Source organism: Protomyctophum bolini (genome assembly GCF_963924005.1).
Source record: "Protomyctophum bolini genome assembly, chromosome: 6".
NCBI lineage: Eukaryota > Metazoa > Chordata > Actinopteri > Myctophiformes > Myctophidae > Protomyctophum > Protomyctophum bolini.
The window spans coordinates 37,315,436-37,338,711 of NC_137867.1; the positions used below are offsets into that span (position 1 = coordinate 37,315,436).

General features: G+C 44.1%; 1 protein-coding gene across 3 annotated transcripts; it reads left to right on the forward strand.

Moving 5' to 3' along the window:
* Nucleotides 1–1,446: 1,446 nt before the first annotated feature.
* On the forward strand, nucleotides 1,447–23,077 carry tsc1a (TSC complex subunit 1a). Of its 3 annotated transcripts, none has more exons than XM_080766586.1 (23): nucleotides 1,447–1,487; nucleotides 4,216–4,333; nucleotides 4,505–4,608; nucleotides 7,339–7,491; nucleotides 7,968–8,112; nucleotides 9,020–9,174; nucleotides 9,357–9,430; nucleotides 9,632–9,771; nucleotides 9,995–10,080; nucleotides 10,480–10,612; nucleotides 10,828–10,925; nucleotides 11,819–11,873; nucleotides 12,808–12,900; nucleotides 13,235–13,548; nucleotides 14,473–14,621; nucleotides 15,141–15,196; nucleotides 15,977–16,143; nucleotides 16,561–16,743; nucleotides 17,122–17,232; nucleotides 17,680–17,799; nucleotides 18,470–18,657; nucleotides 19,851–20,033; nucleotides 20,384–23,077. In XM_080766586.1, the coding sequence occupies exons 2-23, from the start codon at nucleotides 4,225–4,227 to the stop codon at nucleotides 21,027–21,029; spliced, it is 3,462 nt and encodes a 1,153-aa protein (XP_080622712.1). In that variant the 5' UTR covers nucleotides 1,447–1,487; nucleotides 4,216–4,224; the 3' UTR covers nucleotides 21,030–23,077. The 3 variants fall into 3 exon arrangements, with proteins under 3 accessions (XP_080622712.1, XP_080622714.1, XP_080622713.1); XM_080766588.1 differs by having other exon boundaries at nucleotides 20,423–23,077; XM_080766587.1 differs by having other exon boundaries at nucleotides 15,141–15,169.
* The last annotated feature ends 199 nt before the right edge of the window (nucleotides 23,078–23,276 follow it).

Here is a 23,276-nt window from a genome sequence, read left to right on the forward strand (position 1 = left end):
TGCCTTCGTGTCAATTGTGTAAATTTACATACAGTAGACCTCTTGGTGAGCAGCTGCTAGAGAGGGGTGTCGGTCTCTTCAGGAGTAGCTAGGAGTCTAATTCCGTTGTATGTTAATTAGGGGTCTGTGTTGACCTGAGTTGCTCAAAGGACTTTGCTACTATAATAGATATGCACCATGTCGATCCCCTTGACCAAATGTGGAGTGTTTAAAAGGTGGCCTACAAGGCTATCATTGTCAGTCAGTCGAGGCGCGAGCCTTGTGGGAGACGTGAGCCATGCACTCTGCATGGCTGACGTGAGTCTATGTTGTTGCTGTATGCTGTTGCCGTTTGAATAAACATCTTGGGACTTCAGTTCGTCTGCTGCGTGCACATTTCTCCTCTGTATGGTATATTATATACATCAAGAGCACAAACAACAACAACATACATGTAGTCACGTGAATAGTGTTGACATGATGATCATGAAAGTGAATAGTTTGGTTGACGGGCATTTCATGTATGTAAACAGCAGGTGACAGCTGTCACACATTTGACTGGGTGGATTTAAAGTCTATATACTGTACATCCCATTGCCCGTATGGATGGTCGCGGTGTCATTGGGTGTGCTTGTGTGTGTGTGCGTGCGTGCGTGTTTTTATTATATTTTGACACTTGCTTTGTCAATGTAAATGTATGTTTGCTCGAATTGAATTGTGTGTGTGTGTGTGTGTGTGTGTGTGTGTGTGTGTGTGTGTGTGTGAGACGCAACTTGGCTTGTTGTAGCGCCACCATGAGTTGGAGGGATACACTGACATGTCTTCCTTCTCAGAATGCATTTCTTTCATGTGGATTCCAAGGAATTCGATTTCCCAAAAAGTTGCGTAACTGATCTGACAGTGCCTGTTCCTCTCCGACGCTGATGTACATCACTTCAATGTCCACAACTTCAGTTCAGTCAGACAACTCATGAATAGATTTACCAATATTTATTACAGAATGAGTAACAATGAATGGCTGAATGTAATGCACAATCAAATGCTTTGGATAAAAAGCACTAACACCATTTACCATTTTACTCTGGGGGTATTTTGTGCCCTGTACTTTTAGGTATACTTTTGGGTACTTTGGGGCAATTTGTAGGACCCAGCTGGACAGCTAATGTTCTGTTGCTTTTTTTCTATTTACAATTAAATGTTATACTTCTACCAGTCCAGATGCCTTGACTAATTAAAATATAATATGATAATTATGTACATAGCAAAAAAACTATATCTATATCGATTCTAAATCAATATATTGATTTTTAGAAAAATACGTAGTCTTGGCCTTATGGTCTTGGCTCTTGACCTCTGTCTCCGTGACGACAACCTATTAACCAATCACAGCAGTGCTGCTCCTCCCGGCCTATGGGATCGAGATTACCTATCGTGTCAGGGGGAGGGGCTCTGTCTGTGTGCTTTTTGTCAACATGGCGGCGCCCTGCTTCCAACAACAAGTCTGAAAGGTAACCCACTTAATCTTTTATGCAAAAAATGTCGCTTTTCGGCGGCGGGTTGACGTGACCGTCGTCATTTTACTGAGCATCGAAAGGCACCGTTCAACGGCAGCTGACAGTTAAAAGTTGTCAACGTGTTTTTGTGTGTGAATAATAAGATAAAAAAGAGCAGCCTGACTCCTGAAACACCAGGCAGGGACAACTCAGCAGGCTAGCTGTTAGCTTAGCCTGCCTGAAGGCACTGTCTGTCTGCCACACACACTGCTGGCTGTGATTTTAGTAAAGTGTGTTTTCAAACCCGTTGTCTACCGTTTTCATGAACATTGTATGCAGTTTTAAAAAGTCACTGATCGAGCGAAGGTGTACTCTCTCTTTTTACCCTTCCAGAATTAGAGTTTATATAACAGCAAAAGTCCAATTTATCTACAGTGCACACACAGTTCGGGTGCATTTTTGGTTCCATTTGTACCCTCTCAGAGTTAAATGTACACTGAGGTTTTCTGCTGTGTGGAAGTGTTCTTTCTCTAAAAATGTCATGCTGTACTTGTCTAATGTCTACCAACTATATCGACACCCAGTCAGCTCTGAACCATTCAACAAAACCTTTGACATACTTAATCTTTAATGAAGTACAGGCCTCTGGGTAGCTGACTTTTGATTGATTGAAGTATTTATTAACAGTTTGCAGAATTACATTACATTCCAAGCACAACTCAATACAAAAACTGTTAACTGTGAGTGGACGACACCATGAAGCATTACACTTTTGATGAATTGAACAATGTGGACCCTGTTGTTAACAAGTGTAATGCTTAATTGTGTTGTCCACTCACAGTTAACAGTCTTTGTATTGAGTTTGTGCTTGAAATGTACTGTAATTCTGCAAACTGTTAATAAATATTTCAATCAATCAATCAAACTTGTTTACAAGAGGGTCCACCGTTTTCAATTCATCATAAATGATGATGGGATGAAAGTTAAGTGAAGTTCGGATAAAAAATAGGATACGCTATTGATAGGGCTAGCTATTGGATTTTGGATATGGCAACATGAGGTCGAATAATAATTAAGCCATTGTTGAGAAATAAAAAAGATGTTCGTTACTATCGATATCGAGGTATTTGGTCAAAAACGTGTTATTTGATTTTGTCTACATCGCCCATATACACATCATAAACAGGATACAGACATTAGACTGACTGCCCTCAACATGCTACATTGCAATGTAACAGTATGCCTCATATCTACCATATCTCTCTCACACACACACACACACACACACACACACACACACACACACACAGTACACTATTACTGTTAATGGCATTGAACTGAACTAGTTATCGACCTGTTTGTCTCCATCTTCCAAGATGTACTTTGATTGATTGATTTATTAACAGTTAGCAGAATTACAGTACATTTCAAGTACAACTCAATACAAAAACTGTTAACAGTGAGTAGACGACACCATAAAGCATTACACATGTTTACAATAGGGCCCACCATTTTCAATTCATCAAAACATTTAGAGACGTACGAATAATATACACAACTATTAAACTACGTATATATATACGGTACTGTACTATATATACTGTAGTGTATACTGTACTATCCCAGTCCAGCCTACCCAGGCAGACAGACAGGTGGACCCGCTATATACTATCTATGTCTATATTTGTATGTATAGGCTATTGGCAGTCCAGTATATTATTGAAAATAAACAGTGTCTACTCTAGTATCTAAAACAGGCTAAATAGTGGATGGAAATTGTCTGGGATTCCCAGTAGCATCATGCCATCACTGTCCAAGCCTGATGTCTGCCTTTGAGCTGTACTCTGTCCTCTCTATATGTGACTGTTCCCTCTCTGACACACAGACCGCTGACACCTGAACATCTTTATGAAAGATAAACCATGCTGATTATTGATTAAATGAGACTTGAGATGAGAAGGGACTTTATTGTATTCCTCATTTTTGGTGGCATGTCAAGCCTTTTGTTAGATATAGAATAGTGGAGAGAGAGACAGTAGATGCAGGAAGAGAGAGACTAGGGGAATTATATTTACTCCGACTGGCCGGGAATCAAACTGTTTACTTATCGTCGGGGCATTTTGATGTGCCCTATTAACCGATTTGTACTTAGTTGTCTGCTGGTGTCGTGCTCAGTGAATAGAAGATCTACTAGCTCAATGTGACATGTTGTGAACTTGTGAGCTTGTATATATTTTTTTATAACTTTTTACCGCAGGCAACACCATCCAAACAGAAAAGTCCTGTCTGATTGCATTAAACAATGTTAAACTCACCAACATTGGCCCAGGCGGTGGCGTAACCGTCTGGGCACCCGACTGGTAATCCAGTCGCAGTGTGCCGCGGGTTCGACTCCCGAGGCCGACACTGCCTTTACTGCATGTCTTCCCCCATCTCTCTCCCGTTTCCTGTCAGCCTACTGTCCCTTTAAAAAAAAAAATCAATAAAAGGCGTAAGCAGCAAAAAAGGCAGCCAATAAATATTTTCATGGAAAAAATGAGAATCGTGATCTCAATTCTTGTGGAGGAAAATATTTGAGCAAGAATCGTGCAGCACTAGCAAGTAGCAACACCAGTGTGCCACTAAGTATAAGTCAGGCTACAAATGCATTTAGTTAACTGTCGCATGCAACACGCAGCAAGCACCAGCTCTAACATAATGAAGTACTGTATTATATTGACATGTGACTGCTTCTGTGTTTTAGGCTGACATCATGTCTAAGGACCAGAGCAGTGTGAGCGAGCTGCTTCCCCGTCTGGAGACCTCTGACCTCCAGGAGCTGGAGCACGTTAAATCCTCCATCAATGACCAGCTCAATACAGGTTATTAGAACTCACTCACAACTAGCTTATTAGCTCATTGACATTCGCTGACAGCCCTACCCCGCCCCCTCTTCTCCCCTTGCCAGGCTTTTTTTTCTTCAATTCACACCAATTCCAGGTTATTATAATAACTCTCCTGTTGTCTCCCTTATTCACGTCTCCTCTCCTCAGACCGTGGAGGTGTCTTTCTGTCCAGTCTAGTTGATTACTATCTAGACTCATCGTCTCCTCAGGCTGTTGCCCTCCTTTCATCCATCAGAGAGCCACATGACAAGGTCTGGCATCACTCTGTGTGTGTGTGTGTGTGTGTGTGTCATGACCTAACTTGTTTACTTGGGGTGCACACGCAGATCCGACACAACAAAGGTCCGACATGCGGAAATCACCCGTCGCTCCCGGCATGCGTTGGTCCGACATGCGTTGGTCCGACATGCGTTGGTCCGACATGCGTTGGTCCGACATGCGTTGGCCCGACATGCGTTGGTCCGACATGCGTTGGTCCGGCATGCGTTGGTCCGGCATGCGTTGGTCCGACATGCGTTGGTCCGACATGCGTTGGTCCGACAATGACCGACATGCGTTGCCTGCCTCCCGCATGTGGTTAGGGTTAGGTTAGGGTTTTGGGTAGGGTGTCGGTCTAATGACAGTCGGACCAATAGTATGTCGGAACTACCCGTTTACTTCCTCGGTGGTGGGCATGAAGAAGAAATAAAAAGATAAATATATTTTTTAAATATTTACATTGCTTTTCCGACACACCGAAGATCCGAAGCGGGGGGACATGCGATGCGATGCGAAAAAGCGATGGTCCGACATGCGCTGCACCGAAGTAATTTGCTTAATAAAAAGTACCAAATATTTTGAAATGCGGTGATGGTACCTTTTGCTGTGATGGTACCTTTTTTAAATCTCTAGTACAAGAGCTAGTGGTCAGGTCTTTACACTTTTCGCAGATAAGTAAGCCTGGGACCGAGGCTAGTACAAGAGTTACTTTTTCAGTACCGGTTTACCGTGCGCCACAAGTTCAAGTCCATTGACTTAACCCATTCTGGGCGGGAACGCCTTTTGGTGTTTTAACTATAAGCATTATGTTATACTTTAGCTATTGAAAAATAGCAGATCTGCTATGAGCTACGAGCTACGAGCTTGTAGGTCTGCTATTTTTGAAAAATCGTGAAAATGCGGCACAAATCTTTGAATATATTCTTTCAGAAGACTTTTTATTTATTTCGACGTCAGTCCTAAATGGGTTAATGTACCCATTGCACCGCAGCACAGGTTGTACCTATTGGTTTTTGAATTCGAGGGTCAGGCCTACCCAGTCCATTTGGCTGCTATCTGGTCTGTCCCTGGCACACAACATGTGCCATAGCTACCCTGAGAGTGTGTTGTTAATGGGAATGGCACTAGACTCTCTCAGATGACAGCCCTCCTCTCTCCATGATGGGTGGGGAGGACATATGGTACTTTATGTCTCCTCCAGCCCTTTTCAGGAAGGCCAACCAGCATCATATCACCAGGGGTGTACAACACCCAGGGCTTTATTTCTTCCCCTCAGGAAGTTATAAGAACAAACATCTCTCTCCTTGGCTGGAGGGCTGGCTGTGTGACAGCACAGAAAAGTAAGGAGGGGTTGGAGCCTGCAAAAACAGGCAGAGCACGTAAATATTGTGCTGCAGACTGTGCGGTCAGCGCAGCACATTTCCTTCCCTTTTTAGGAAGTAGGCAATTAGGCATACTGAGACACATGGATTAAAGTTCTCAGTAAATAATAGCCTATCTACAAGCTCTCAAAGCATCTTTTGTAAAATCTTAATAGTCTGTGACATTTCATATAAAAGCAAAGGTTAAAGCCTAACTCTGTGATTTCTTCAACAGGTTGGCTATTTAGCACAGCAAAAACCGTCATAATTGTATATATTGTGTTAATTGTGCATGCATGTGTGCGCACATTAGCACACAATCGTTGTGAGTTTTTATTTTGCTCTATTCCATGGAGACACTGTAGGTATAGATAGATTGATAGATAGTTTATTTGTCTCTGTCACAAACAGATAAAGGGATTGACATGATACAATTGACCAACAAGGAAAGGGCTGGAGCCGAGGCTTATTATGCCCACCTTTTTGAGATTTAAGTAATCTCATAGCAGGAAACCAAGACTGAATGAAGAAATTAAATTTCAACATTGCTGCATTTCTAATCAAATCAAAAAATAAACAAAATCATGTGGAAAGAAAAAGATTTTGATAAATCAACAGAAAAGCACTACTTCTACCGCTAATAATAGTGGTAACAATAATTATAATGGTGGTAACAATAATGACAACAGCTAGGCTAACTACTCCCATTGGCCTTCAAGCACCTAGCGGGCTTCAGGGTCATGTGGCTCCTGGGCAGAGCATGTGAGTGTAGAGAATCCTGCTTCACGCTCAAAGGGGCTGTTTTTATACGTTCCGCTCTGCTGCTCAAAAAGGATTCTCTGCCACCCTGCTCACCGCTCAAAAAAACAGAAGCCGTGTTGTGTTTAGCTGCATATTAGTTTTTGCATAATTAACCACATGAAACTGCTGCAGCGCACCCTGGTGCATGGCCCAGTGTAGATCAAGCTTGTGTTTACCATTGTTATACGGTATACTGTATGCTCATACACATACATTTATGCTCAGGGACATGCAGTGTCCCTTCTTTTCTGCCAATGGCCCTCATGTGTAATATAAAATATTCTTTATAAATATAAATTCTAAATTAATAATAGACCTAGCCGTCCCTATTCTGAGCTGAACATTAGGCGAAAATAGCAGATACAGTATAAGCTCACGTGTCTGTCTGTCTGTCTGTCTGTCTGTCTGTCTGTCTGTCTGTCTGTCTGTCTGTCTGTCTGTCTGTCTGTCTGTCTGTCTGTCTGTCTGTCTGTATGTACGTATGTATGTACCATTATGTATCTTATGTATGAATGTACAACCAAACATCACGGTTTTATCATGATTCTAATCTCTCCTCAGCCCCTGCTGGACAAGCTCAATGATTGTCTGTCAAAACCAGGAAGTAGACTGCACACGTTAGTGCTGCTGGGACATGTAGTCTGCAAACAGCCTCCCTGGTTGCACAAGATCAGTCGCTCGCCTCTGCTCTCCTCCCTGCTCAAATGTCTTAAGGTATGAGATCTGGAACATAGTAGCTATATCATTGATGTATCACCATTATGTAATATAACTTAGCAATGTATCTAGGCCTGTCACAACTATTACATAATAGTTTAATCACAATTCTTTGACATAATCGTTACAATTATTTTGTCATAATCGTTTCTATGTTGAAACATGTTACATAAATAAAAGCTGAAATGGCAGATCAAAATAGTAGATCGAAAATGGTAGATCAGCAATTTAATAGTTTATCATTTTAATAGTATAAGACTAATGAATATGTCAGTAATGTCTTTGTATTTTTCAGTTATTTGTCATATCTGCCCTTTTGATTACAAGGCAAACAAACGTTTATTTATTCATATGTTCCAATGTTCAATGCTAAAAACTATTAGTGTGACAATTAATCGTCAACTTAAATGTGTGTTCTTGAAAGCCCTGAATGAATGTATCAGTACATACTGTATGTTCTATTGTGTTTCCAGGCAGACAGTGATGTTGTGGTGTTGATAACGGGGGCCCTGGTCCTGATCACCCTGTTACCCATCATCCCTCAGGCTGGGAAACAGCACATCTACGACTTCTTTGATGTCTTTGGACGTCTGGCCTCCTGGGGCCTTAGAAACCCTGGTAACACAGAGTCCACACACACACACACACACACACACACACACACACACACACACACACACACACACACACACACGTGTGTGCACACACTACCATTTCACCACCAGGACGCTTTGACATTATAGGACCCAGTTTTTTGTACATCAAAGACTCCAATTAAATTCCCCTGTGCAATTTGTGCTCAACCAAAGTCTGATTTACTGTGGCAGCAGCTAATTCCACAACCATCACATGGTATTAACCCATTTTAGGCGGGAACACGTTATGCTTTAGCTATTTTTGAAAAATCGAAGAACGACTGACATAGAAACATAGCTTTTTCAGAAAACTGTCATTTTCAAACAGACATTTTTAGAATCTGATCTCAGGTCAGAATGGGTTAAAAGAAAAAAAAGTTGCCAGAGCAATGTTTCAGTGCTCAGCTATCTAGCCGAAGGCCTGCACATGTGTAACACAGTGGGTTTCAACCCTTTTCATATCGAGGACCATTATTCATTCGCCATTTGAGCCACTTGTCCCTTATCCCTGGATAACATAACAATATCTTATACATTCATACTTGTAAATGAACTAATGCAGGATGTAGTTTAACTCTTGAGAGCATAAAATGAGTTTGGTTTAATTTTACACTCTCAAGAGTTAAAGGGTCCATTTGGTTACTAACTCTTTAGCTGGGGACCACCTGGAACCCCCTCAATGACCACTGGTGGTCCTCGGTCCACTGACTGAAAACCACTGGTGTAACATCTTAACAGATTCTGAGTTTCTGATTGATTGATTGATTAATTAATCAATTTGTGTGTGTGTGTGTGTGTGTGTGTGTGTGTGTGTGTGTGTGTGTGTGTGTGTGTGTGTGTGTGTGTGTGTGTGTGTGTGCATGCTACTTTGCGACTTTGCGTGTGTTTAGGTCATGTCCATGGAGTGTATCTCGTCCATCTCCATGCCAGCGTGTACTCTCTGTTCCACCGTCTGTACGGGATGTATCCATGTAACTTCATCTCCTACCTCCGTCTGCACTACAGCATGAAGGAGAACCTCGCCACCTTCGAAGAGGTCGTCAAGGTTGGTAGAACAAAGAACACGGCAGCCAACAGTAGAACACAGCACAGATACATTGACTAAACACATTTCTTTATTTTCTTAATTTCTTGTGTGTGTGTGTGTGTGTGTGTGTGTGTGTGTGTGTGTGTGTGTGTGTGTGTGTGTGTGTGTGTGTGTGTGCGTGCGCGTGTGCGTGTGCGCAGCCCATGTTAGAGCATGTGAGAGTTCATCCAGAGTTGGTCACTGGAACTCAGGACTACGAACTAGATCCATCCAGGTCAGGACAATAAGTGCAATCAAAAGTGCTACTAGAACTACCACTATATTACTATTAGTAGTAGTACAACTACCTGTACAGTACTACTATTTCTGCTTGAAGCGCTAGTATATTGCTAAAATGAAGATTCCTTCTGTCTGTCTCATTCTCTCTTGCTCTCTCTCTCTGTCTCTCTCTCTCTCTCTCCCTCATATCTGTCAGGTGGAAGTGTTGTGAGATTCATGACATTGTGATAGAATGTTCCAAAATGTCTCTGGACCCTAAAGAATGTTCTAGTGAGGAGGGCTACTCCTCTCTACCAGACCCCCTCTACAGCTCCCACATGAACCTGTCCTCCACTGGTCAGTAAGACGCACGCACGCACACACGCACGCACGCACGCACGCACGCACGCACGCACGCACACACACACACACACACACACACACACACACACACACACACACACACACACACACACACACACACACACACACACACACACACACACACACACACACACACACACACACACACACACACACACACGATTTATTATGTTCAATTTGTGATGTATTCTGACAGGAAGTTCAGGTTGTACTCCAGTGGCCACAGACCAGGCTCCTCTCTTGCTGTCTCTCTGTCTGTCTGGAAACAGCTGCTATATACAGGTAATTCTGTCTGTCTGTCTCTCTGTCTGTCTGGAAACAGCAGCTATATACAGGCTCTGTCTGTCTGCCTGCCTGCTCTTCAGAACGGAACGGTATTACACCAATCACTAAAATGTGTTTTAAAACCTCTTTAGGATATGTTTTTTCAAATAAGTGGCTAGCAAGCTAGGCTTAGACTAAATTGGTTTCCATTAGGACTTATTCACACAAATGCACAGTTAAAGGGGGGGGACGGGGACGTTCTCTTCTCTCTATTTTCTACTCATTTTCAGAGCTTCCGGATACAATACAATCGAAATTTGTGAGCTCTGTAATAATTTACATTCACTATGGAGTATGGACACTGAGTTTGTGTGTGTGCATGTGTGTGCGTGTGCGTGTGTGTGTGTTCAATCTCAGCACTGTGAGGGGGACACATGGAGCCCCTCCTCTGTATGTGGTTTAGCCACGCCCCCAGCCTCTCCAGCAACTGTTCCAGAACCTTCAACATTCTTCACCCAGCCACCCTTAATAAGGACCACCTCTATGTCAGGTCAGGCACGCACGCACTCACGCACACACACACACACACACACACACACACACACACACACACACACACACACACACAGTAAAAACGGTGTACAAAACTACTGCCACTAGTTGTCTGATAGGTCTAGGAGCAACAAAGTAACTAGGATAACACGCATATGCTCATTGATTGAACGTCATTGTTGTCTGATTGACGTGTATGTTATTTTCCTCCAGGTGTAAAATGTCCCTCTTTAGCCACCACCCCTGTCACTCCGTGTCCTGCAACCCCATTGGCTGAAGAACACGGTCAGCCCTCAGACAACAACAACCAGGTAACTAGTTGCGACCATAGGTTGCAGATTACTATAACCTGCAAAACCTGTCAGTCAGTCAGTCCGTCACACCTCCATATGTGGTTGTCAGTCCATCACGCCTCGTGTCACGTCATGCCACCATATATGGCCGTCAGCCCTTCACACCTCGTGACACGCTCCATATATGGCCGTCTCCATATGTGAAAATCACAACATTGACCTCATCAAACCCTGGATAGTCATACATTGAGAAGACTGGATCATCACCTAGATCTGCATATATGGAGCCGGCCAGCAACTCTACATCTGACCTCAGGCTCAAACCTCAAACCCTTAGATCTCCATATATGAAGCTGACCTGTTCTGACATTCCAGATGTTGATATTCCCCACCCGTCCTTCCTCTTTGATGTCTCCCTTTTAACTGATACCTGTCCATTCAAACTCTAGACGGACCCGCCCCAAAGTTTTTAACGCAGCCGCAGCCGGCGAAAACTAGAGTTCTCAACAGGCCCGAAAATGAAGGCCCGGCCCTACCTGGGCCCTAACTGCGCTGGCTTGAGGCCCCGCATGGCCTTACTAATTAGCCTATCCGGCCTGAAAACGGCAATTCATTATTATTATTTTAATCCAAAATAGGTCCATATATCCTCAGCACGTCTTACTGGTACTTATTGTGTGTGTGTGTGTGTGTGTGTGTGTGTGTGTGTGTGTGTGTGTGTGTGTGTGTGTGTGTGTGTGTGTGTGTGTGTGTGTGTGTGTGTGTGTGTGTGTGTGTGTGTGTGTGTGTGTGTGTGTGTGTGTGTGTGTGTGTGTGTGTGTGTGTGTGTGTGTGTGTGTGTGTGTGTGTGTGTGTGTGTGTGTGTTGACCAACACGTATTTTGACCACCTGACTCTTGTACTTAATTCCAGCCAAAGCAGCAGCCAATGGTGATACCCGCCGGTCAACCAATCAAGGAGGAGAGAGGTAAGCGTGATGTCATCAACAGGACAGGTGGAGGAAGGTGGGGTAGGATCAACATTTGGAATGTCAGAACAGGTCAGCTTCATATATGGAGATCTAAGGGGGTTTGAGGTTTGAGGATCCAAAGATCGGATGTGATTTTTGATCGCATCGCTCCCGAGATATTAATTACCGTTTCTGGCGAAAGATAAACAGCGTGAGCTACTGCTAGCACAAGCCGAGGTCTGTGAGCGAGTAACCCGGCTGTGAAAGCATGGTAATCTGCCGTTTTCTGCTGGCCTCTGTCGCCACCTTACGGCAGACAATTAGTTAAACAGCACTGTGCGGCAGACTGGAGCTGAAAGTTTGGTGTTACTTATTAAAGTCAGCCTATAACTAAACACTATCTTTGAATGATTGCGCAACCTTTGTCAAATAATCGGTTCAGGCAAATAAACCAAGACATTGGTTGTTTTCTGCTATATGATCTCTCACTAATTTATTTTCGTTCGCATTCGGCAAAAAAATTAAAGCCTGATGAATCCCATTGGAAAATCTGGCATAGGAAGCCTTAGTTCTATTTCGCTAACCAATAACAGAGGTTTGGTGACGTCACTATTCTCCGCTGTTTTCTTCTGGGGAGGGTAGGGGAGGGGAGGGGAGGGGAGGGGAGGAGAGGGGCGGGGCGGGGGAGGGGAGGGGAGGGGAGGGGAGGAGAGGGGCGGGGGAGGGGAGGTGAGGTGAGGTGAGGAGAGGGATGGGGGAGTGGAGTGGAGTGGAGTGGAGTGGAGTGGAGGGGAGGAGAGGGGCGGGGGTGCAGGGTGGGTTCTCAGATCAGTGAACCAGTAGGATCCACTGCCTGTTTTCGACCGGCACCCGCCCCTCTAGACCAGGAATCATACAGGCTGGGCCAGGCTACTTCTGCAATAATAACATAGAGTACGTTATTTTTGTGTAGAAGGGGGACGGAGCCTGTCTCTGACAGAGGTGTCAGATTTCATCAGACTGAGAGACCTGGACCACACAACTGGACATAAAGAGAGAGAGGATGGTAAACATGCACGTGCACACACACACACACACACACACACACACACACACACACACACACACACACACACACACACACACACACTAAGGGCAGATTCACACTATGGTCTATGGTACACTATGAAGTATGAAGTGTACTCGGATACGGATCGCTGCAATGTGAAAGCATTGAATACAGTTGAATGAAGTGTACTAGTCTCTGGTGCGGAAGAATCAAGGCCAATGTGAATCATGGCCAGCGGGGAACAGTTTGAATCAAACAGACTCAGTGTGAATCTGCCCTAACACTCACTTACGGATTTGCTTCTAAATCATTTGCACTCCCCTTCCACCAGATGCCATCACAGCAGAGTTGTTAAACCTGACCGTCCATGCCTCCACTCCCAGCCACGGTGAGGCGTCTCTGGGCACAGCCCACCAGCCCATGCCCTGGTCCTTCAGACCCTGTTCCACTCCCATCCAGGCCCTGGCCACAGGGCAGCCTGGTGGAACAGACGGGGGGATCCACAGTCCCTACAGGCTGGAAGAAGGTGGTCCGGCCCTGTTCTGGGCCCCCAGTCCCCACCAGGGTCTCATACCTCCCTACGAACCCTTGTTTCAGCTCGCCTTGCCCAGGGCCGCCTCTCTGTTTGTGGACAGGAAGACACAGGTGAATGCCTTGGGATGGTGCATAGGAGTAGTGCCGATATCCGATAATATGCAGGGTCAAATCGGCCGTACCATTAGGAAACATAGGGCTCTTTGGTCACGCCTCCAGGTCTTTAGTTTACTCAAGTTAGGTAATAAGACCTGGTACTTAAGACACGCAAAATACAGCCCATTGTCACATGCCAGGCCACTGCAACTCGCAACCTGCTATTTGACTTTGCACACTACCAAAAGTACCAATTTGGTTTGAAGTACGTATACAGCCAGTCAATACGGAACATCTGCAGTAGTCCTGGTCCTATCAAGGCTATTGAAGCTGAACGTAAACAAGCTGCTAACTGTATTTGCATGCTATAATTCAGCTAAATAAATACTGGAGAACAGGGAACATTTGATATCATCCACTACCGTAAAAACATTTACAGTAATTGAGCATTTAAAATATTGTAATGTGGAGATATTATGAATATGATTCACAGGAAATTGACAGCTAAGTTTTATTTTGTTTAGTCATAGTATGAATTTATTTGTAATTTTAAGTCATATTTTAGTCATCTGAAAGGTTTTAGTTGTAGTCTAGTTTTAGTTGACAAAGTTGACAAAAAACATTTTTTGGCATAATGGCAGACTGTACACTTGGTTGCATGCTGAACATAGCCGATCTACACGTTGTGAGATTGTTGATAGCCGAGCGCAAACAATTGTACGGATCAAATTGTATTGTATTTTAGTTCTCTTCTCCATTAGTCCCTCCCTAACATTTAAGTCAAGTCTTTCAATGTGCTGATGAAATTGTCAATATATTTAGTCTTAGTTTTACTCATCATAGCTTATTATTTTTCAGTGAAAATAAGGTAGTCGACAAACATTTTTTGGTCATAGTTTTAGTCAACGAAATGAACACTGGTATGATTCCTTCCTATAGGAGGTGATTCAGAGGGCAGGAAAAGCGGGTGGTGATGGAGAGAAAGACGTGAAGGAGGAGGGAGAGAAGGAGAGTTCTTTATCTCCTCTCGATGTCCTCGACCATTTGATCACACACGGCAATGACACGCATCAGCGACTCAGCAGGAAGTAAGCATCAGGCCACAATAGTCTCTAGTCTATGCACACAGAATAACTCTTACTACGTCCGGGTTGTTTTTTTTCAATACTCTCATTTGGAACCCACTCAAAGGCCACTTTGAGACCCACTGGTGTAGCAGAGTCTTTCCAGTGAGCCAACACGCACAATAGCAGCACCCTGACTCTGTTTGACCAGAATGGAACAGAGCCTTCATTAGTATCATTGGTAACACCTGTGAAGGAAGTAGGGAATGGGCCCAAGTTCTTTCCAAATTTACGTGTATGCATAGAGCGCATTCCCATTTTCAACGGCGACTCTGCGACAGTATACTGAGTATAGTTGACCACGCTTGGTCGTTTTGTGGCTTTGGTCGCTGCTTATGTCAACGCACCATTACACTGCGATATACTACTAGCTATTAAATAGCACTTATATGTATTGTAATGACAGCCTCATAATATTAAATTGTGTTTATTGCAAACAAATCTGTAATTGATTATGTATGTGCGTGTGTTTGTGTATTACAGGCTGTCAGTGGATTGGAGTCAGATTGGAGGTAAACAACAGAGCATGAGAGTCAAAGGTACACACTTAATTAACAACTGGTACAACTAACCAATCAAACTCAACTAGATTAACATTAACCAAACATTAACACAACTAGTACTACTAACCCAAGACCCTTAAAGTAGTAGTAACCAGTGGTGGATTATTATATTTTACCCACCACGGTAGGTATTTAAATTTTAAGTTCTAGCGTGCGTGCGCACCATACCGTAATGTTACGGTGCGAGTGAAAAATTACTGGCCACACGTGACGCCGTGGTATACCATACTATGACCAAAACACCACTGGTAGTACTAACCTTAACTAATTTAGTACTATCTCAACTAGTACCTTTAATTACCAAACAACCACTAATGCAACAAGTTCTAACCAACCCACATTGAAGGGCTTATATCATGATGTAACTGTTTGGGGGGGATGTCTTAACTAGACTAAGACTGATTGAAGACTGCAATTATACTAGAGTGCTCCCAGTGACCAACAGTAGACGACTGTGGTTTGTTTTGAGTTGGAAGTAATTAGGACCATGTTAATGAAGATATGGGCTTAAAACAATGTAGTGCTATCATGACCATGACCCCATGACCTCCAAATTCTTATTTCAGGTAATATATTCAGGTAAGCTAGTGACCTTCCTGTCAAGTTGCCATTGTTGTTGGTAAATAACTAATTCATAAAATGCATGGCTTGTGATTTGACATAGTGAAGCTAAGTGTATATTAAAGCAATATTGTATAATACATTTGTGTGCGTGTGACTGTGTGTTTTTGTGTTTGTGTCGTACTTCCTGGTTAGGCTCCGCCCAGGGGGAGGAGGTCCAGACATTGCGTAGCCAGCTGTTGCTAGTTCATAGTCAGCTCCAGTTTGAGAGATACAAGAGACAGCAGCATGCTATGAGGAACAGACGTTTGCTGAGGAGAGTCATCAATGCCACGGCACTACAAGAACACAACGACTCTATGGTAACACACACACAGAAAAACACACGTAAGATCACGTCGTAGATCAGGGGTGGGCAACTTTGGCGATGGAGAGGGCCACTATAGTTCCACATTGACTCCACGGGTCCACATTGCATATACCTGTACTGTCGCTGCTATTTTTGCTATATTTGAATTGAAATCCTGTATTATTTTTGAATATTTCTGAATTTGAATATTGAAAAGTAAAAATTTTATTTAATTTCAAATGCATTTTGTTATACTTATGTTAAGTTTATGAACTTAAATGCAAATACATTGGACATAAAAAAGACAATAAAATGTCATTAAGCAACTCATGAAGTAGACTGAAGTAATTAAAGTGGGGCATGTTTGGAATTGTAATAGCTGAATGTGTGTGTGTGCGTGCTTGTGCGTTTGTGTTTGTTTGTGCTACAGAAGGGCCAGTTAAAGCTGCAGGAATTAGAGACCGAGTCTCTGAGAGCCAGTCTGTGTGAAGAACAGAAGAGATATTCACAGCTGAAACACGACACGCGCACGCACACCGCACAACTGCACACACAGATACAACAACTGCAACAACAGCAGCAGGAGTATTACAACAAGACGCAACATTTACAGGTAAGTACACACACTTACTTGCTTACTTACACACACACACACACACACACACGAGCGCACACACACAACATACGCTCTGCTTTGCAAGTAGAGATGTACAAGCTACAAGCACACAACGTGTCACAATGTGAGCTTGTAGATCTACTATCTTCACTTCTTTTTTTTGTCATTTGATTGATTTATTGTCTTTTTATTTTTTGTGTGGAAAATGTATGAAATTGTAGAATAGATGTGCTATTTTATCATTTGAATCCTAAAATGTGACAGTTCTGGACATACTGTTTGAGGTTTCCACCCGAAATCAACTATGTATACACACACACACACACACACACACACACACACACATGCTCACAGGTTGTGATTGGTTGCTTTCAGAGTGAGTTGGAGGAGTGTCAGTCCAGGCTGGGGGATCTGGAGGCGGAGCTTCAGAGAGCCAATAATGAAGCTTACAATGCTGAACACCAGCTCACACAGCTGTCAGTCAAGGTGCGGTAGTAGGATATGATAAAGACGTGGTTCTCAAACGTTCTCATATCATGGACCCACAGTCTTTGGCCACCGACCCTCATCTGAACACGTTTTGTGTCAATGACCCCCCAGAAGAGAAGATTTACTGTATGTTAAAGATAGTGATTCCCCCCCCCCCCCCCTAAAACGTGATCATCTGGTACTATGATAATACTAGGAGGAAGATTTAAAAAAAAAAATCTACAGAGAGTTTCTAAACACGTATGCCCCTTGAATACTAAGGGGCATACGTGTTTAAACTCTTTTCCTGGGGAACGTCCGTGGACCCCCTCAAGGACCCCTATAATAACTATATTATCATCATACAGCATGGTATTGATGATTTGATCCGTCTGAAACCTCTTCTTTTTTTTTTCTTCTTCTTCGTGAATGTGTATATGCTTGTGCATGTGTGCCTGTGTGTAGGTGTCCAGCTGTGAGCAGTTAGAACAGCAGATGTTTCTCTTGAACAAACAACTTCTTCTGCTGGGAGAGACAAACAAACTACTGCAAAGCACACACACTGGAGACACCCAACACAACCAGGTAATGCATACACAGACATTGAAGCCAGATCCTTCCATCCTCCTGTGCCAATCACGAGATTGGCACAGGAGGATTAAATAGCTATTCACAAGATTATCTCGTGCTGGTACAGATTAGTTAGCCACTAGACCAAAGGGATATCCCTATGGCCCGGGTGAGATATTAGACTTTTGAGGCCATCAGGCTGAGGCTGTGAGCCACTCTGCTACAGGAGCAACCACTGCAAATGCCCGCCCCCCCTTAGTTATACGTTTTGTCGCAGGAATCTTCAGAAGGCCCTTATCCACATTTATTTGGCTTTGCATGGAGTAGGTCTGAGAGATACAGTGAGGCCAGCCCCATGTAATGCCGTTATTAACCCATTTAGACCTGAGGTCGATTCTACAAATGTCTTCTAAATCCTGACAGTTTTCTGAAAACAATCTATGTTTCTATGTCAGTGGTTCTCAAACTGTGTCAAAGACCTGCAGTATTATATGTATCTGGCCGCCGACCCCCATCTGAAAATGTTTTGTTCCAGGGACACCCCAGAAGCAAAGATTTGTGTTAAAAACATTCGCTCTGAAAGAGCCACATTTTCACAAATATCAAAAATAGCAGATCTACTACAAGCTTGTAGTTCTGAATGGGTTCAAATAAATGTGAAATTGATTGTGGATGGTGTGTGTAGGAGATGAGCATGGTCCAGTCCAGTGTTTCCAAGGAGACGCTGCGTCTCAGGGACAGCGCGGCCCAGCAGACTCAGAGACTGGAAGCAGCCAATCACAGGGTCACTGACCTGGAGGCTCAGCTGGCCAGGAAGGAACAACTGATCCTAGAACAGAAGAAACTACTGGAGGACAACAAGGCTCACAGCAGGTACAGACACAGACACAGACAAAGAGAAAGTGTTTGTGTGTTTGTAAGTCCAGCTGCTACTTCGGTCACTAATGGAAGGAACAACTCTGCTCCAGATTATTGTGGACTAAGCAAGCTGCTGTTTGCCTAGCCTGGGGTCCACCTATGCTTTCTAAGGCATAGGCAGCTCCCGGCAGGATCCGCCGGGAGAATCTAAACGCATGAGACTAATTAATTAGAGCGACACAGAGAGAGAGAGAGAGAGGAGTGTGTGTGTACGTGTGTTTGCCTGACCCTATAGGCTTTCAACCAGTGGGCTGGGGACCACCAGTGGTCCTTGAAGGGATTCCAGGTGGACGGTCCCCAGCTAAATGATGGAGAGTTGGTAACCAAGTGGACCCACACAGGTTCATTTGGTTTCATCTTACGGGTTAAGTTCCACTTCTTTGTAGAATCACTGTATCAAGTACATTACATGGACTTAAAAAACATTCAAGGACACCGTTAAAATCTTTTTTTATTACTATAGCATGGCTGGTAAAGATGGGGGAGGAGGGGGGTTAAAAATGTCTTAAAAGTCCTTACTTTACTGTCATCCGGGGAACCCCCAAAATAATGTGGGGATCCTGATAGACACACAGGTTGAGAACCACTGTACTAGACAAATAGCACAAAAGAAATAGCACAAAACAACATGGGTGCTGTACTGTAAATGGAACTCAACTAATTGGTGATTGAGTTTAACTCAGTGATCCACTTCCTGGTAGAGTCATCTTGGAGCAATAATTTAGCAACCAGTTTGTGATACATTTTGTGATCAATGGTATTTACACCTCATCTACTCAGGCAAGGAGCGAGCGCTCCGACGGCGATATCACGTGAAAAACTGTCCTGATTTGGAGTGTCGGCAATTACGTTGCAATGTAGACTGAACCAATCAAAAAGCCAGTAAAGAGTAGCGTGTGTAGATCTCAACCAATTATTTGGGGCTGCGAAATCGCGCTCAAATAGAGGCTCTGCGAGCGAATATAGGAGGGGTGGATGACGTCGCTGCACGCTTGCGGTACGTCAGAATAGTCTCATTGAAAAACATGTGTTCTTATGAGATTTCATCGTTTGTTCACTCGCTCGCATCGCTGGCAGCGTAGATGAGGTGTTATGCTGCTCTGTTCTAGTGCAGGATGTGATCATTCATTGGTCGCTTCACTTTCCAGCGGCCAGCTGTCGGCCTGTGAAGGCCGGTATGTGGCCCTGAAGAGAGTCACTCAGGTTCTACAGACTGAGATGCTGCAGCTCTACAGCCAGATAGACCTGGACGCGCACACGTACGGACGCTCACACACACACGCCCAACCCCAGGAACCTGCCAGCCCGCCTGAAGGATTAAGCACCAGCAGGTAATGACTAGTGAATGTGAACAGACTTATAGAAGCAAAATAATCACTCCTATAAAGTGAGGAGCCCCTTGGACACGCACAAAGTCCATAGACTTGGCTGCCACATGACGTCACGGGGGAAAGCCTGTAGCTAGTGCCCCTCAAAAACACGAATAGAAGCTAAATAAACTTGTAATTCTGTTTACCACATATTACAAATAATAGCTGCACCTTGGTACACATTTTGGTCTTATTTCGAAGCTTGTTACAGGAAGTACCAGGCCATTTTTATATATTATATATTTTATATATAATATGTGTATATGTCAAAACAATATAGACTGCTCTAACCTCCGGTTTGTCTCCATCAGATCTAATGGCAGCGATGTTGTCATCCCAACCTCTCATAGCAACTGTTCAATTGGCAACAAGCCCTCTGCGTCCTTCAGCATACTCAACGGAGGTGTAGAAGCCATCCTTTCATCCCCTCTTCACTCCTTCTCCACCTCCCCCCTTTACCCGCTCTCCACCTCCCCCTTTAACCTCCTCTCCACCTCCCCCATTGACGCCCCTCTGGCTGTGGGCTCCTACCCTATGGAGGGCTCGTTCCTGGATCAAAGAGCCAGGGAGCTGTTCAGACCTCCTCCCCACGGCCAGGAGGAGAAGGAGGTGCCGAGGGAGAGACGGGATGAGCAGGAGGCCAGGGGTCAGGAGTTTCATCTGCCGCCAGGGAGCCCACTCCCCCAAGACACCCCGCTGAGGGATGCTCTACCTACTGACAACCCACCCAGACAGACCCTTTCCAGAGACAGCCTGCCTAGAGAAACTCTGCCCGGAGACGCCCTGGCCAGAAACACCCTACCCGGAGATGTCCTGCCCAGAGATACCCTTTCTAGAGATGCCATTCCCCCAGCCTCTGTCCCAGGAGTCCAGAGGGCCCCCAGCCTAACCGAGGCAGTCCGACAGAGGATATATGAACTCAGTATCATGGACTACAACGAAACCTTGCCAGAGTAACAGACCAGAAAGAAAGAGAGGGAGAGAGAGAGAAAAACATTGTCTGGAGGGAGGGAGGGAGGGGGGCAGGGATGGTTTAGATAATTAGATAAATGAGAGAGAGAAACAAAACAAGACAGTGCCTGAATGTTGAGAGATGGTGGTATGAATGGCCAGACTGGGTGGTACATTGATGGCAGTGATGTGAGCAATGAATGGAGAGAGAGAGATAGAGAGAAAAGGGTGGATAGAGTTATAGGAGAAATTGTGGAAGACAGAAACGGAAATAACAAAGGCTTGGAACCAATTCAATAGAAATGTCACCACCAGTCACAGTTGATACAAGAATAAGCACAAGTAAAGGGGGAATTCTCCTTAGTATAATCTACAAGCTCGCAACGTGTCACATTGCTGCGTGTTGTGATCTTGTCTGTCTGCTTTTTTCATTGGGCCACACTGGCAACCGAGTATAAAATAAATGGGGGCTTAATGTTTTTGAATGCGGATCAGTCTGGAGGGAGCAGAGTGGATTTACTTGACATCGTTTACATCACAGTGTGCCCTCTCTGTGTGGATGATTTTACATCAACATCAGAACGGTGCTAATTGGCTGAGGCTGTGATACGTTGCATCTCAAACCACAGTCACCACACAGCTCAGAGGTGTATATGCTCTCAGGTAGAATCAATCAATCAGGTTTATATACCAGGCACAACTACGTATTATCAGCTCGAGTTATCAACAGTGTCCGTAAGACTGATCTGTGTCAGTGTTCCAACTCCTCTTTCACACCACACATGCTTGCGCACACACACACACACACACACACACACACACACACACACACACACACACTCGCAAGTGCACACACACACACACACACACACACACACACACACACACACACACACACACACTCTTTTGTTTCTGTGTGTTTGTGTGTCTCTCTCCATCTCTCTCTCTCTGTGAGTGTATTGACCCAGTTCGTCACTGAAAAACAACATGATCATTGAAGACAGGAGACCAAGCCAATAGGAGAGCACTTCTACTGACTAGATTCTAGTGTGTTCCTCAAGAGAACGGCAAAGATGCCATGTTGCTTTTCAGGGCAAGCCGTACAGCTGGGTAAAAGTTGTACCATTGGCAGCCGTATACTGCGCTAGCAGCCATACCACTAGCTGCTGTGGGTCAAAGCTTCAGTTTAAAACCGTTTGTGTGTTTATGAGTTATGACGCTGCTGCTGTTTCAAGTTAATTCGTTTCAATAATTGGCTGGATCACCATTTAATTAGACCAATGGCATTGCGTCCTGCTCAGAGGGGGGGGGGGGGGGCATTTGCCATTCATTACACGTTTGTATTTTACTGGTTAATAATGAGTGCCTTTATGGATGTTTATAACTGTCCTGATTGGCTGTCAAAGGAGAACGCATTGAGAGGACATCGATGTCACTGGTTGAGGCTGTGGTGATGTCACTGCCCTCACTCTTTGGTTTTCCTCCTATAGCTTGGAGATGTGAAAGCTCGCACCCAGTTTGTCATGAACACACTGTTGGCCTGTCACTGGTCTGACTGGTCTGTTGGCCAACTGGTCTTGAACACACTGTTGGCCAACTGGTCTGACTGGTCTGTTGGCCAACTGGTCTTGAACACACTGTTGGCCAACTGGTCTGACTAGTCTGTTGGCCAACTGGTCTTGAACACACTGTTGGCCTGTCACTGGTCTGACTAGTCTGTTGGCCAACTGGTCTTGAACACACTGTTGGCCAACTGGTCTGACTGGTCTGTTGGCCAACTGGTCTTGAACACACTGTTGGCCAACTGGTCTGACTGGTCTGTTGGCCAACTGGTCTTGAACACACTGTTGGCCAACTGGTCTGACTGGTCTGTTGGCCAACTGGTCTTGAACACACTGTTGGCCGGTCTGACTGCCTAGAACACAGTGAAGCATTGAGTCTGACACAGGAAACACCCAGTGCCTTTCCTCCATAAACGTTTCACCAAAGTTAGTGAACATGTGACCCAAGTTACCAGCATTAAAACATTATATATATATATATATATATATATATATATATATATATATATATATATATATATATATATATAATAATACTTTCTCGTGGGATTCAGGTGATAAATTGTTGGGGTTTGGTTGACCCGGCTTAAACTGGGTTGGGTAAAATCAGTGTTAGTGTGGTGTGTAAAAAGGTTCTGTGCCAGCTGATAGAACCTGGATTATAGTGAATAATGGAGACCAGAGTTAGTTA